The sequence below is a fragment of the Strigops habroptila genome, chromosome 7, assembly GCF_004027225.2.
Source record: "Strigops habroptila isolate Jane chromosome 7, bStrHab1.2.pri, whole genome shotgun sequence".
Lineage (NCBI taxonomy): Eukaryota > Metazoa > Chordata > Aves > Psittaciformes > Psittacidae > Strigops > Strigops habroptila.
The window spans coordinates 24,037,690-24,054,894 of record NC_044283.2 but is presented as its reverse complement, the minus strand read 5'-3'; the positions used below and the strand labels follow the sequence as shown (position 1 = coordinate 24,054,894).

At 37.4% G+C, this 17,205-nt stretch overlaps 1 protein-coding gene across 4 annotated transcripts in view; it reads right to left on the bottom strand.

The window, feature by feature from the left end:
- Positions 1 to 339: 339 nt before the first annotated feature.
- Positions 340 to 17,205, bottom strand: part of FAM114A1 (family with sequence similarity 114 member A1) — a 34,159-nt gene continuing 17,293 nt past the window's right edge. For 3 of the 4 annotated variants that reach the window (XM_030493379.1, XM_030493380.1, XM_030493382.1), the window contains 8 exons: positions 17,000 to 17,152; positions 15,404 to 15,527; positions 12,145 to 12,230; positions 10,796 to 10,963; positions 9,404 to 9,543; positions 8,109 to 8,181; positions 5,058 to 5,111; positions 340 to 3,502 (listed from right to left, as the gene is read on the bottom strand). In XM_030493379.1, the coding sequence (XP_030349239.1) occupies positions 3,401 to 3,502; positions 5,058 to 5,111; positions 8,109 to 8,181; positions 9,404 to 9,543; positions 10,796 to 10,963; positions 12,145 to 12,230; positions 15,404 to 15,527; positions 17,000 to 17,152 (900 nt within the window). In that variant the 3' untranslated portion in view covers positions 340 to 3,400. The remainder of the gene's footprint in view (positions 3,503 to 5,057; positions 5,112 to 8,108; positions 8,182 to 9,403; positions 9,544 to 10,795; positions 10,964 to 12,144; positions 12,231 to 15,403; positions 15,528 to 16,999; positions 17,153 to 17,205) is intronic. The other variant, XM_030493381.1, reaches the window with a different exon arrangement.

Genomic DNA, 17,205 nt, shown 5'->3' with positions numbered 1-17,205 from the left:
GTGCTCAAAAGTGAATAGAATGCCACAAACCCCAGATCTGCTTGAGAGAACAGGTGATTTTCACAGACTAGGGTTTTTTTTAAATAAGTATCTGAAACCTTGTAGTTTGACAAGTGCCAAGGCACACTCAGCATACTGACCTGGGAAAAGGTGGCGATGAAAGAAAGAGCACTCTCCCTTAAAAGTTTAAGGCAACATCTGGTTTTGCCAGACTCTCAGGAAAATCACACTTATCATTCCAAAGGTAAATCGCAAAATCACAAAGTGAAAGACTTCACTGAGTGCATCCTCCCACCACATTATTCTTCAATACATTATTTTTTTGGTATACTGTCTCAGTTCAGTATCTAAAGTGATTTATTTGACCGATGGAAAAATACAAATCTGTGTAAACAAAACATTCTGGTTACATCCACATAGTACTTTTCTACTGAGATGTTATTTACCTGAAATTGATGTACAGATACAACATTCAGTTGTCCTAAGGCAAAATTACTGTATCTGAGATCAGATGGAGTAACCCTATGCTCATATTCTGCCTTATTTTCCTTTCTACTTTGTATAGATGTAAATACTTCAAGTCTCCATGTTATTTTTTATGGCTTCTTTTACTTTAGGGTAAGGTACTTTATTTAATACATACATAATTTAAGCAAGACAGTGAAACCTCTAGTAAGCAGTATCTCAGACAAGCAATCTTTGTCTTATGAATGCCCCTCAACCACTGCAAACATTATCCCCTGAGGCTTCTAATACTATATTTTTCAGCCTCTGCTAAGAGGCACCACCATTAGTCAACACGTTTTTCTGACAGGTTTAACACTATATATTCTGCACTGCAGTTCAGAGGAAAAAAAAGATCCATATAAAAAGTAACTAAATCAATTTATGTTGGAAAACACTAACTCGGATTGGGACCGATATTGAATAGCTACTGCCATGTTCTGTGACTCATTTGGCAGTAATGTGATGTTTACAGATACCTAATGCAGAGCTGTACTCCAAACTGAATAGAAAGAATTCTTGATGAAAAATAATGATCAAGTTAAAGTAAAAATAAATCCAGCTTGTAATGATTGATAGGTGAAAACACCTTTCTTTACTGTCTCTGAAAAAATAAACAAGCTTTAACCAGGTATTATATTCTGCTTGCCAGCATAGAGCAACAGAAAGAAGCACCTTAAACAACTAGGCCTTTTTACAGGCTACTGAATACTTTCACTGGTGTCTAGATCTTTAAAACTGGGAACTGCTCATGATCCTGCATATGGCGCAAGTATGTGGCCCTCAGTAACGTGCACTGAGGAGCTGTTCTCCTGGGTCACAGTGTGTATACAAGAATGACCTCTGATCAAGCAAGCACACGTGTGTGCATCTGCCCGCAGCCAAGCAGAACGACTAGAGAAGAGTCCGCTTATTCCCCTCAAAGTGTAGAAGCCAGAGGTGAAATGTTTTGTATCAACTAAACATTATTTTGTAATACACTTTTGAAATGATGCTTTCAGAAATAAAGCCATGCCAGATAGAAGTGTGGTGAGTGTAATGGTTGGTGGGAGCTGAATCCTACCTCTGGGCTAGTGAGTCTGCTGACTGGTCGCATTTTCCTGCGTCCCACTTCCTCCCATGTTAAGGTAATGTTGGCTGTTCAATATGGCATAAATACCAATGCATGTGAACCTTTGTTTGCCTTTGCAGCTGCCAAGGGGCTTTCTTATTTTTGTTCACATTGCTGTAAAGTGGGTTTTTTACATTTTATGCAAGTGGATTTGAAGACTGTACCCCTTCTACTTACTCAGAAAGATATCTCAAATCTGTTCGATTACAGGGTGGCAGAAAATAGATTTTATGTAACAAACCTTATTCCAGGGATAGTGAAAACTTCATCTCTAAGTAACAAAAGATGGAAAAGTCACAATGTGTGTGACAGCAGAACAGGGACCGCAATCGTGTAAGACACACAGAGACCTTTCTGTCCTCTCTTATTCGGTCTCAAAAAAGTTACCATGTGCAAAGCAGAAACATGGTTTCTCTCTTTTGAAAAACAGGATAGTATTTCCTTATTCTCCATTTCATCATTTTTATGATGTATGAACTTGCTTCTATAGTAAAAAATACTCAGATGTTAACTACAATTAAATAGCATTTAAATACAACCCATGAGTGTATCAAGCGGAAAAAAAAAATACAAAATAGCTGAAAGAATCATAATAAACAATGACAATCCAGGAGAAGAGGCTACATAAAATATTGGGATGTTCTTCCTGCCTACGAGGTAAACTAACCTAAACAAATCTGAGGTTCACAGCTCAGGATTTTAAGCTAAGGATATGGACAAATTATCATGGTTGCTGGTGTTATCATGAAACGTCATACCTGCTGCTCATTTATGCTCTGTGTAGCTACTGCCCCAGAGAAAAGGTGACATAGGACCTCCCCACCCAAAGCAATTCTCTCTTAACTTGTTTTCACAACTTCTTTTCTACGCCCCAAAACTGTACGGCTGAATTGTTAGTATCAGTAACTCCATTTGATAAAAGGTTTACAATGTTTAAAGCCCAAATTAAACCCTGAAGTGCTAACCTGGTGATGCATCTGAGAGGAGGTTATTTTGGGGGTGTTTCAACTGCCAAACGAAAGGGAAATTTTCTATCCCTTGCATATTAAAAAGATTACTTCAGCCTGCAATGTTGTTCAGTTGCTGGAATGAAGAAACAGACACATAAATATAAAATCATGGGTCAGCAAATATAGAGCTTAGCACTCTTAACTGGCTCAGAACTTCTCAGTATAATTCTTTATGCACTTTCTCCATAATTTTCATTTAGCAAAGTTCATACCTATTACTGTACAACTTTTTCAACACAAAGTGTTATGTAGGTGGTACATATTATTATGATGTTATTGTTTGCTACTATAAGCAATATTTAATGAGCACAGCACTACGATAATTTGCTCATGTTGCCTCAAATCAAATACTGAAACCAATTTTTGAAATATACATTTTTAACTGACAGGATACAAACAACAGAAATGGTCATTTGGGCTGAAATGTTTTAAACAACTTTACATTCCAATTCACTTCATACAACTGAAAGGGTCAACATTTAGAAACTGTGTTTAAGTCAATGATAATATGAATAAACTTTGGTTTAAATTCCTGCAAAGGATATACTCTAATGGAAAAGAAATTACTCACTTTATTAACTACTTCTTAAGTCTAAAAGTCTGAAAAGAGTTTTAAAATGTTGTTCAATATCGTATGTGCAAAATCGCATTTAGTGTCTTCAAATTTCTCAAAGTGGCCAGACATCTCTCGTACCATCTCTTCTACCTGCATGCATCAAAGATATCAGGTGTGTGGTTTCTGTTAAGCCCAGTGGTGACAGCTGCTGGGAAACTGTCATTCTTGTGCTTTCAAACAGCTCGTCTGGATATGGGAAATTTGCAGAACTGGAAGCAATAGCTGGAAAGCATCCTGAATATAGGTAGTACTGTTGCAACCCTAATGGGGAGAGAAAAAGTGGTTCATCAGTAGAGCTGTCATGTACTTCAGAAATTATATATTAAATTACAGTACTTTGTTTTACATCAGCATCATTCTACATTAGCATATGCATTCACGTAAGATTTTAGACTCTGTCGATAACAAAAATGATAAACTACAACAATTTACAGCTAACAAGGACAGCCTGAATCACTGCATAAAAGTCTGATTTCCCCTCCCCTGAACTCTTGGACAGTTTTCTTTGTAATGTGAGTAGAATAAAATGCCAGTGTTCAGAAGTAGATTTGATTTTTTAAATATAAACCAGTTAGTCTCTCCATCAACAGAACTAAGTTTGAATTTGCTGTAGGTGGAAGAAGTATCACTAAAATTAAGTTTGAATTATTGTACTGGTTTTAACATGTAGTACTATTTTTGGCATTTCTACTACTGAACGTAGCAGTTTAGCAGTTTGTAATTTCCCGTGACCCTAGGCTGTACTAATACATATTTGTATACAAATATGAGATGTAAGAAGTACAAAACACCATATCCCACAGTTCTGGACACTCCCAGATTTTGCAGTTCCTGAGGCACAGAAAGATACGTCAGCTGCAACAGCAACCTTACCCTATGACAAAAAGAACCATATAGTAATCTTTGCTACAGCTCTATTCAACTTTCCATGTTTTTCCTTAAAGATGTTATTTCAATGCAAAATTGCTTATTGTAAAACAATCTTATCCTCCTTGCTAAGGGAACACAGCTATTAGATACAGAATGACAATGTGTAGTTACTACTTCATGTTTATTTATGTTTGAAGAGAAGTGTGATCTAATTAACAGAGTTAAAAGAATTTGTGCTGCAGATAATACATATTTTAGTACTTCATGAGCATATTACTCCCTCTTGACCTCTTCTCAGTAAAACTGAGGCACATCTTACTGTGCTTTTCTGATGTGTATAATAGAAGAGGTCACTCATAGATCATGGCATCTAACAAACTAAATCGCTCATGAACATTGTGGTGATGTCTGACACATGGTTATCTCTGTGCTGACCAAAGCCTGCTCTGCTGCTAGACTGAATCTTTGCAGAAATCTAAATGCCCGTGGATGGCAAGCACTGAAGCACACCTGCAACACAAATTTTAAACAAAAGAATAGCCTGAAACTATCTGTGAATCAGAAATACTTTGCAGTACTTGAAGTAGGTAACAGAACAGTAAGAACAGCCTTATTCCAGGCAACCTGTGAATAGGTTAGAAAGGGGCTAAACAGCACATCACAGTGTCTGCTGTGCTCTGACCAATATAGCAGCAAAATTTCAGAGCTGGCCAATTTCATTTTAGTCGTATAGTTCTTTAGAATCCTCAGTAAATGCAATATTACTCTTATAGTATTTGTGGGAGGGCCTGAACACAAAACCAAAGAGGTGTATGAGCTAGCACTGAACAGACAGAATATTGTCATTACTTTTTATATAGCTCTTTCTTCAGACACAAATGTGACTGTTTCATTTCAAAATCATTTTACTAGAACATTTCCTAACATGAAAAAAGTGAAGGCTTACCTCTAATAGCACACTGTTGATGATGGGGTTAAGAACCTCTGCCTTCATACTGCTCTGTAAACCGGAAAATAGAATGAAATGCCAGGACAAGAAATACATTTAACAGAAATATACTGGTATCTGAGAAGTGGTTTTATGAATTCTATAAAGGTCTTGCTTCACCTTGATTCTTATTCATACTGTTTATCATAGTATTCCTGATAACTACATCTACATTTCATACACACTTCAGTAGACCCTGCATATTTCTATCACTGAGTACAATGAACTAAAACAGGCCGAGGGGTTTACTTTTTTATTAATTCATGGACTTTGAAATTGCTTGGTTTCCTATGGATGTGAGATTTATGGCACATTATCTGTCCATGTGTCTGTCAGTGCCCTTTTCAACTCTCCCAAGATTTTTTAAGCCCTTACTCATTTTCGTGGAAACAAGAAGGAAAAATACAGGTCAGAAGGAAAATGCAGTTTTTAGGAGTTTCACAAATATCTGTGGTTAGGAGGAAATGAAAGGCCCAGAGTAACTCCCTTACAGAAGGAAAAGCAGATGAAACCCAGATGCCCAAACTGGAGGCAGTATATGCTGGACAATGCAGGCTGGCCAGTAAACACAGCTCAGCAAACAAAGCATTTTTCTTAACCACCAGATAGGAATAAAGATAGGTACACAGAACTGCAGAATGGTTGGGGTTGGAAGGGACCTCTGGAGATCACCCAGTCAAACCCCCTGCTAAAGAAGATTACACAGGATCGCGTCCAGGAGGGATGTGAATATCTCCAGAAAAGGAGACTCTACAACCTCTCTGGGCAGCCTGTTCCAGTGCTCTGCCACCTTCAACATAAAGAAGGTTTTCCTCATATTCAGATGGAACTTCTTGTGTTTCAGGTTGTGCCTGTTGCCACTTATCATGTGACTGAGAACCACAGAATAGCCTGGCCCCACTCTCTTGACACCTGCCCGTACGGTATTTGTGTGCATGTACAAAGAGCAGTGACACTATCAAAGGCTAGGAAACCAGGATTCACCAACTTCTCAGCTTTTTTAAATGGCAAAAGTGTGTTCCTTTTTTTATTTCCACTGTTCTTCGCATTGTATTTTTTTAGAAAGACAGTAACCTCCAGCAAGAGCTGCCTTCTTTCAATACCAAACAGTGGGCTTTATTAGAGCAAAGGAAACACAATACTGATTAATTTAACTGAAGGATTTCCCTACAACCTTGTAGCTTTCATATTATAAATTTAAAGAAACATGAAACGTCTTAATTTTAGCTTGGAGAAAGATGGCAGAACAAAGGGATGATGGTTAGAGAAAGGAAGAGCAATTCTACTGTCAGTTACTAGAAAATCCATTATGAAGTGCACTGTTTCGTTGATTGTCAATAAACTGAAACAGATAAAGAGCAGCATCAATTAAATGCTATTGATTGTATGAATCAATAAGTTGAAGTTTGAAAGAAATCTTGCATAGCAAGCGAAGCTGTTACTTCTTACTTCTGCATTACTACTCACTCAGCAACATTGCCAACATTACAGACTATGTGTACAGCCACCACTATAACTACTGCCTGAATTACACAGCCATAAGGATGGCATTAAATTTGAAAAAACCAGTACTTCCAGTTCTAAGCCATTTCTCAGTTTCCCACAAGTCAATGCACTTTGCAGGATACTGGAAAGTGTTTGTAAACCCGGGTGCTGTTGACAGCCTAAGGAGCAAGTTGGACCTCTGGGACATGCAGGAAGATGTAGGTTTTCTACAGTCCTGAAGCGTGACAGGTGCTCCTTGCCTTCCCACTGACCATGGTGAGCAGAAGGCCCACATCTTCCTCCAAAAGCTTACAGGGCTGGGACAGCATATAAAGATCACCTTCTAAAAGTATCTTCTAGAGAGTATTTTAGCAGTGGAAAATGTCTTCGTGCTCAATTTTTTTTGTGCCCACACAAATGTCCACAAAAACAATCTGATCTTAAAACTAAAAATTCAGTACAGAGTTGACAAGAACAAACCCAGTGCAATGCTTACAAAAGCTTTAGGTTACAATTTTCTGAGCTAGGCCAACTTAATATTTCACGAGCAATTTATTTTTGTATGTCTGTGCATGTACTTATTGCAACTGTCACACAAAGATATGCTAAAATACAATCCTAAAATACAAAATAAGCAGTTTCTTCCAGAGTAATGGGAAGGAATGTAAATTATTCAGAATAAAAGCAACCCAATAAATCACGTTCTCCACAAATAACTGTGAAAAAAATTGCTCAGAGATGTGCTGGAAGAGTTTATGGGAGAACTGGGAAAATTTCCTTTGATGTACTTTCACATTTTCATGGAGTAATCAGGAGAGCCAGAGTTTGTTTTTCTCTGACGTTCACTGAACAATTTCAGCAACAGCACGATTTTTCCCTCTGGATGCTGCTAAAATACTCAGATATCCGTCAGTCATCTTTGAAACATCCTGAAAGCAGGGTCCTATTTCTAGCAAAGATGTTCACAGATAAATGGATATTCCTAAATGAAATATCTTGAGATACAAGACAGAGTGGTTTGGTTTTGGGTTTGTTTGTTTTTTTTTTAAGATGGGCCACCAAAGAGATTTTCTAATCTCTTAAACCATTTGAAAACAAGTGGCCCTAGTCCAGGGGAATTAGCAAAGGCTAATGAAGCCATCGTAAGGTACTGGAATATGTTAATGACTTTTACACAAATGCATTCAAAAGGGATAGGCTGAGTAGGAGAAGAAAATATCAAGCTGTGGGACTTCAAATGTGGGGCCCTTTCAGTACAAGAAGGTAAGAATTTCTGAGTGGTAATCGGGAAAAATGGGAGAGATTTCAGAAGGCAGGGGACACACTGCAGTCTATCGAGGCTTATAAACTCTCTGCAATGGGGAATCTGCTGTAAAAACACTCTGTGTTCTTCATCTGAGGAAAGAAGCACCTATTTTGCTGGTACCTCAGGTAAAGCCGCCAGACCCAGGAAATAATTTCTGTTTCAAGAAGTGAACTATGCTAAAAAAAGCTCAAATGCTACAAAAAATGCTGTTATCTTACCCCAGCTGCTGTTACAGAATCGGAAAACTTCTTGGATAGAGATGAAACTTCATTGCACATGGCATTTGTTAAGCTAGTTTGAAAAAGAGAGACAAATATAAAAATACGTCTTTGTCCAGTTAATGGATGAAACCCCTATCCCAGACACACACTTCATCTTAGAAGCCAAGAATGTTAGAGAAATTTTGCTTCTAGTAATTTTTTTAATATTTTGGGGTAGCCTTTGTTCATGATATAGTTTTTATATTCCTCCACTGAAAAATCCATGGCTGACTACAGCAGTAAAATGATGTCACGTTGGCTCAAACACTGGTCTTTTTTGATAGGGCAATGTTTCCATTTTTTAAAGTCCAAACTTCTAGTTTAACTATTGTTTTCCTGATGATTGCAGCAACACAACTCCTAGAAATTCTACTGGAAATAAATCAAACTTTAATGAGAACAGTGAGAAATTTCCTATCTAAGCAATAAAACATCTACTCCAAATGTACTAAAAAGGGAATATCCTTGTGGTTAAAATATGAGTAAGCAAGGAGTTTTATTCCTAGACCTTTCACTGTTTTGCTAAACAGTCACAAATGCAAAGTGCACCATACCTTAGCTCTAATTCAGAAAAATACTTATTCAAGTACATTGCTCTAGACTGAAGTGTTTCTATGGCCTTTGCTATTGTTACTAGCATTCCTAAGGATAAACACTTGCTTAAATAATTTACTTACTTAGGACTCAAGTGCTTACCACACCTTAATGTCAAAACCCACTGAAATCAGTAGAATTGATTACTACAGAGAGCTTGAGATCTGAATTTTGAGTCCCACTAGATAAAGTGGCTTCTTCAATTTATGTATGTTTTGTCATGGTTTACTGCAAAGTTGCTGACAAATGTGGTCTTGTTTAGAACTGCAGATTGACTTTTCTGCATTTTTGGCAGATAAACAGTAGATAATGAAACTACTGGCAGATAAGGCGACTGCATTGTGCACTCTAATAGCAAACTGTATGTATGCTAGCACAGAGATTAGGAAATTCAATCCAAATTAGCATGTACATTCACTTGCTGGAGTAGAAACAACTTTCAGACTGCAAATAGGTCATGTTTTTGTAAACATACATATGTTGGCCATGCCAGAAAACGACAGGTAGCCTATGTAACTTGATTACATGAGAAAATGTACCACCAGGACCCCTAGAGCAAATACTGTTTGTTGATCCATGAACTTAGTGTGCCTTCAGGTGCCAAAAACTGAACAGACCTTCACAGTTTTAAGCAAATGTCAAATGTCCGTATTACTCACTTTGTCAGTACTTTTGCTTGATCTTGAGCTGTTTTTTCTACTTCCTGCCCATGCAGAATTAATTCCGCTACTTTATGAAGCTGTTCAATACAACGAGCAGTTACCTCGGCCAGACTTTCAATGGACAGCATGTAGATTTCCTTGAATTAAAAACAGGGAATAATATAACCAATAATAACACCACTTATATGTATAGATATATACATAGGAAAGAATTTGAAACATCGGAGCCCTCCCTGCCCCAATTGGAAATGCCGCCACATACATAGTGAAGTAATATCAGCCATAATGTCATCCTCATAAACAATACTGAAAAATTAAATATCCACACATTATAAAACACAGACCTTATACTCATCCTGAAAAACTAGTAAGAACAAGTCTACCACTTACTTAGATGGGAACTAGGTCAGGCTCTCAGATTTTCTCATATAGCATTTTTAAACTTAGTCCTAACAAATGCAAAGATCCCTTAAGTCTAGAATAAGTCATAATTAATTTCATCTGGAGCCAAAAGTACTGGGTCATCCCTCAGATGACTCTCCAGAGTAGAAATGGATAATACTCTCAGTAAAAAAGTGGCTTTTATCCTCAATGATAAAAATTCTACCGAGCGCTATGGTGCTACACTTTTCACAAGCTGATGCCAGCTGGAAATCTGCAATCACATAAAAATCTGTAATATATACAGTGTAACTGTCTCCTTCTTTGGGTCTTATTTGTAAGAAAACATGAGAGATAACTTCTTTACTAGAATTCATTCAAAAAATCTCGACAAAGATACCAACCACATTTAATATTGCTGTTACTTCATGTAAAATATTCAATCAAAATTAACCTTATCAGCAAGAGGGGTTACCTAAATGGACACAATTCTTTTAGCCTTTAGAGTTATCTTTCCTAAAGAGAATGAACACTTGTGAGTTGCCTAGAGAATATTTCTGTGTGATTTAAACTGCTTAAAGTTTAAATAAAGTTTGAGAACTTCTTTCATGTACTGTCACTGGGACAAGGAGATGCCAAGGAATGTTGAGATATGACTTGCAATATGCTATCATCATTACACCACAGAATCTCTCAGCTTGCTGTGCCATATGCTGTGCATACACGTGCATACACACAAAAACAGAGATATGAAAAAATAAAACCAACGCAATAAGCAGAGGACCTGCTACTTTGATATTTTCTTATGGGAACAGACTAACAGTAAAAATATTTATGTAAGTTAGTTTCCTATTGGGTCTACAGTGAGTAGTTATATGTTAATACTTCTTAATACTTCCATAAGTCTCGAAAATAAGGACAACACATAAAACCAACACACAAAGATAAATATTCTTATCAAAGTACAACAATCTGCTTAATGAAACTTATCCTCTAAAAGCTATTTACCTCCACAGTTTTGTTTTTATTTACTTCTGGTTTTTCACTGTCAATTTTATCTTCTTTTTCAGTGTTTTCTTCACCAGGTTCTCCAGGTTTTTCTTTTAGCTTCTCTTCTATGTCTACTGGAGTGGAAAAAGTGGCTTCTTCCAACCATTCATGAGCTTTTTTCCTAGCCTGCCAAACAAAGAACCCAACCCCAAAGTTCAATTCAAATAAGGAATATCAAATTATGGTCCCGAACATTAATTAACAATACATTTAATTACTTCCTTTTTACATTTAGAAGTTTAAACGTATCAAGCCTCTGTGTGGAATTTAGTTTAGTTAAGTGTATATTTAAGAAACTCTGGGGAGAAGCATTTCTGACTGCTTAAAGATGGATCAGACAGGGATAATTCCTCTACAGGTATGATACTTCTAACCAGCACATAGTGTTGGCATTAAAAACAAAGTTACTAATATTTCAGCTTTAGGAGGTGAAAGGAATTTAATTTTTCAAAGGAATTTACACAGAAATAATTTTCCAAAATAAAAAAATAAGGTGGTGGTATAAAAAATAGAAAGAAAAAAAAAAAGGTATTTGAGAGGTAAGAGAGAGATACTGAATTCTTAAAGGAAAAATAAACAGAAACTCACTGTATCTTCAGCTGCCTTGCCAGGCATGAAAGTAGATCAAAGTGGAAAAGCCTTGAAGTTCTACACAACTTCAGACTACTGTTAAGGTTAGTAGAATATTTATGATGCCTCTTTTTTAACATGAAGTTAAAATAAAATATGTTATGCCTTAAACCTAAGCTAGTTATCCACAGTCTATATATGCAGCTACAGAGATAAAGACTCATCTGAGCCTAAGATAAGCAGGTAAATCACCTTTAAAGGGGCCTGATAGCACAAATGTGACTAGCGATGTGACTGGCTTCTAGCTGTCTAACTTTTAGATGATTGAAGCTAGATGGGATAAAGCCAAGACTTTGCTTCCAGCTAAGAAGGTCTGGAGAAGTTTCGCAAAAGAGTAAACATGATGAGCAAGAAAAATAATTCTGAGCCCAACCTCTGTTCCCAGTATGTAAGACCAAATCTGCTGTGCTCGTGAACTCTGATCTGCTGAGACACCCCTGGGGCAAGGCTTTCTAACAGGGTCCATTGTGCTAGCTAGTCACTGCGACTGTATTGCCTTACTAATCTCTCTTCTCGTCTGAAAGCTTCTCTGTATTCACCATTTTAGTCCCACCCTCCTGTACTTTGCTTTCTGAACTGTCTGGACTGAGCTAGGTACTGCTCTGTGTCAGATTTCAGAACAAAGCCTTCTCCCTTTGTTGAAGAAACAGAGGGGCAGCTCACTAACAGGTGCTAACCTTATTGAGTTTGTCAGGAGTAGCAGCAACGTGCAATTCAAAGAGCAGTTCAGTGAGCATGCTGACAAACTCTTCTCCCATATCTGCTGCAAGAAAAAACAAGACAATTTTTGTTAGGGTGTTATCACTATAAAATTTTACACAATCAAATACATGCAGTCAAAGAGTTTCCCCAGGCACTCTGGCACTTGAAAAACAGTGACTGTGGTGAAAGAAAGGGATGTGTGGGTGTGTGCATGTGTATGCTCAAATAAAGACGAGAACAAGCAAGAGAGATACCTGCAAAACCTGATATGCTAGCCTGGCTCTTTGACTACTCTTTCTACCCCATTCTAAGTTCCACTAAGTTTCACAAAAACAGGTAAAAGGAGAAGCAGCTGCACGATCCCTAGTTATCTGACAACACATGACCCACAAAATCACTGAAGATACTAACCTATTTTTTCAAACCAAGAAATAAAAACTGCAGCAGGGCCAGATACAAGTAAGTTTCAGAAGAAACATATGGAAAACACTTTCTCTATTGCTCGGTCTGCAAACCACACCTAGAGATGTCTTTTCTTTCTATTTTAAGATTGAGATTTGCTTCAATGAAGAATGTTTTCTGTTCTGCTTTGGAGTAATGAGCCTTAAAGAATCTGTACTTTTATTTCACAAGGTTTTTGAGCAAAGATAAATATCACTAGTATTTGAATTTCATCATCACTATATATATCCCTTTGACTACTTGCAGTTGCCACATTTTAACACATTCCAAGTTCCTAAAAGTTAGGATTTTCTTTGGTTCTGTTCACCTGCACTTACTGAGTTTGGACTCTTAATTTCCTGGACGAATGTATAAAATCCATTCTTTTTAGCCTGATGACACTAAAAGGCCGAGGTCCCCATACTGAGCCTGATAAAAGTCTAGCTACTTCAAAAATTAATTTCATGTCTTGCCGTATTCTGACTATTTTTTGTTCATTTATTAGGTGAGGCCAGTTTTTCCAACTGGTATGCAAATTTGATTTGATTTATGCAAATCTTTAGTACTGGGCTTAAAAGCTTAAAATCCCCAAAGAGTTTGGGGATTTTGGTAGAACTGTTTACAGTCCACAATACCTTGCAATACGTGGAAAGGTGGTGGAATCTGACGCTCAGATTATACTCTGCTAGAGCAAAGGACATCTCATCTTTACTTGTAAAGGGAGAATCATAGAATGGTTGGGGTTGGAAAGGACCTTAAGATCATCTAGTTCCAAGCCCTCTGCCATGGGCAGGGACATCTTTGGTGCTAGAAAATAAATCAGTATTTAGCATGAAGAACTGTTCACCTGCAATGGCCAAGAGACTGAACTTGCCTCTTTTAACAGCAGGGGAACAGGCCAAGAAGATTGTATTCTGGCAGGCCAAAGAGAAGCACAGAGTTTGTTTCATTGCTGCCCTTACCAGTAAATTTTGGCAATAGGATTTTCAGGTTTTGTAATACAGCACCTCTTGGTTACATTGAATTCACTTGTTCTTAAAGCAATGCCAAATGCTTTATATATAAAAACTGCAGCATGCTGAAAACTGGTAAGCAGTTCACTGGATCAATGCAAACTTACCCAAATTTTTGATAACTGGCATATTCAATTTAATACTCACTTTGGTTCCCATCTCCCTTAACCTCACATATGAAATTTTTGGTGTTAATGGCTTTCAGTACATACGAAAAGCTACTTTTTCAGGTATTCTCCTCTCGTTATTTCATAAAGAACTGAAAGGAAAAGAAGCTGCCGTGAAAAAATACATGGAAGGGTTGCATAATCAAAGAGGAAACATTAGAGAGAAGGGTATGCATTTGGCTTTCTCCTACTTGTGTCAGAAAATGTCTTTTCCGTTTCTGTCTTTTCATATTGATTTTGCACCTGTCTGACTGTTAAGCAAAGACGCAAAAAGCAAAAAAAGCCACAAAATTCCAGTTTCAAGGTGGCCAAGAACAAGCCCATATCCTTTCCCAAAACACTCCTCCAAAGATCGCTGCAGTTATTTCTCCTTCTGTAGGAATGAAAGCGTTTAGAGTAGAAACTAAAAGCAGCACTAGCATCTCTGAATGAGATTCTGAGAGTCCAGGGTACCCTTTCCAAACATGGGAATGTAATAGTACCAGTCTTCCTCCCAACTAGTCTTTTTTTTGCTGAATATGTATAGCACTGGCAAATAACACCATACAAATAACATGACTTTGGTGATGAGAAAGTGGTAACAAATTAGCAATAAGTAGTAATTAATTTCTTTTCAAATACTGCTCAGTGGCTAAAAAAGATTTAACATTTTCAAACACCGTTAGTTAATCTCCATCTTTTCTAACTTTCCTGAAGGCTAGAGAAATCACCTCACGATCTCGCAAAATGTAAGTTTTATTGGCAAAGGACCCCTGAGAAGATCAAGATGTGGAAGAAATATCTTTTTATGTTTCTTAAACACAACAATATATTGTTCGATGTCATAAACCAGTCTTCAATCAGGTCAAAGGGGTTGTTTCTATCAGCTAGAAGAGGTTTGGTATGGATCTCACAGGCCTGTAGACATGAACTATGGTGGCCTTAAGCTAACTTTTTATCCTTCTGTTCTCAGCCTGTTCTGGGGAGTGCCAACATTCCCGACCTGTTTAAGACACCTATTTTGCCCCTAACCCATCTTATTGGAACCTTTGTGAGCTGATCTATGGACTGTTCTGTTCTCTTCAATGCTGTGCACTATGTCACAGTTACAGCATTCTCTTGCTGCTTTAACTTATTTTTCACACTTCACATCCCATATCTTGCCAAGCAATACCTAGAAAGCAGCTTTGCCACTATGTTTCAAAGTGACTTTCCCTCAAAAAGTTCAGGATTAGTAAGCCTCTTTATTACACTCTAACCTTTTCCCTATCTAGTAAGGGAGGGTGCAAAGTGAGGATGAAGTTGCTAAACAGAAAAGCATTGCTAAAGACTTCAAAACTTTCAGATTACACAATTTCATAAACAGGTTCTGTAAGGAAAACTCAGTTATCCAAATGGTTATTATTTTCCCTTCTTATTTTTGTTTTGCTTTCACTGACAATATAGCAAAGTAATATAATGCTTCCTCATGTTATATTTTCTACATTTCACACTTCAATTACAATATAAATTCAAAATTAAGCATTGATTACCTTCCAGAACTTCCAGAATATTAATTTTATGAAAATATTAGATATCAGAAATTGTATTTTAGATTGTAGTATTTTTTTTGTAGTCTCTGCATTTCTAATTACCTTTCTGTTCCTGCAGCACTTCATCATCTGATTCCTTTGGAACAAAAATCTCTTTTATAGCAATTAAATCAGTTTTCACAGCCTCCAACTGCTCTCCATCAAGTGTTGCTAAATATGACTGAATCTGTAAACGAAAGGACATTTGGAAACTAAAAGTAAGCATTCTTCATCAAAACAAAGCATCTCTTCAGTGCTAATTTGGAGCGTGATACCAAAATAGGCTAAGAAACAGAAACCTCTGTTATGCTCAAACCTTCCACTGTAGACACATTTTTAGTTCTCATCAACAAAATTTGTTGAGTATGACAAAAATTACACCAGCTTTGCAAGATCATCAGGTCTCTACCTTCTCCCAGAACATTAGCTTTGAGATAAATCTATGGTGTAATTGCAAACTGCAATAAGCATTTGGGGATTGCTTGGATGAAGGTGGCAGGCAAAAAGAGCACAGGCAGAATTCATGGTTAATCTGACCGCTCACAGGAGCAGCTGGAAAAAGAAGCCTGTCTCCCCTCCTTCAAAATGCAACCAAAATTATTGACAGCCTACCAGTCTACCTGATCTGAAGAATGTATTGACAGGTCGTTGCATTTCTCAGGGACCTGCAAGTCCGTGCATATCTAACAGGTCAGCATGCCTAAGAGGAATGGAAAGAGATTCTTTGAATCGCTGTTTGTTTGCACTATAGTTGCATGGTGGTAATCCCACAATCACAGTCTCTACAGAAGCCAACAGAAACGCCTTCTCCCCATTCATACAAACTGTTACTTTTAGGTTTGTTTCAAGGGGGTTTTTTAGACCTTGCTTGAGACATGCAGACTGGCTCAGAGAGAGACTGGAGAAAGGTGCTATTTTCTTACCTTATCGTCTTACTGCTCCTTACTGCTCATGTGTCCAGCTCATTATGCTCAGGGTTAAATGCAAAGTTGGGAGATCTGACTCAGGTTGTGAAGGACTACGTAGGACTTTCTGGTCACTCTCTATAACACTATCTATATAAAAATCTTATAAAATCCTATATATGAAAATAGGATTCATTTGGAACTTTTTCTAATGGAAACTTTTAAAGTATAAGCTTAAAAATATTTTTATATCCCTGCTATTAGGAACACATAGGACATTAGCAATGCCTTCAATCCCTTGCACTCCTCCTATGGCTTTTGGGCTGTCAGTATAGGTCTCAAGCTTACAGTACTGTATTTTATGCATGTGTGCATGTGTGTATGATTTTTGGAATATTTATCAGGGAACTGGACTTGTGTAGTAGGTCTGGAATTCCTGCCTGATACAAAACCAAAAGACTTCAACCTCCTTGCAGATTCTGAAGACATCTGCAGTGTCACAAGCTGAAAAATACACACTATATATGATCCTAACAGAAGTAACTTCAAGTTAGGAAACTGAGCTAGTCTTGGAGTTAAACTTTAGATGTATTTAGATTGATTTTCTGAAGTCAAGGACTGGCCCACGGGACCAATCCAACTTTCCTTGAAGTTGATGGAAAACTTACTGTTCATTCCACATGCAACTGCAGAGTGACATTAAAGACCAACTTTTTTCCCAACCATTTTGATTTATGCTGTCTGCATACTGTACCTGAGCTTCACTTTCATTTGACAGGATTTCCAGAGCTTCAAGATGAGACAAACCTTGGAATTCATCAAAAAGTAGTCCATAATGGGCTGTTCTTTCAACTGTAACTTGCTGGGCCCTCCTCTGTTTCTCTTTTTCTTTAGCTTCGCGCAACAGCTGCAAAAATACACACCATTTCTGTTGGTTTATGGGTAGTGCTGTAGGTATGA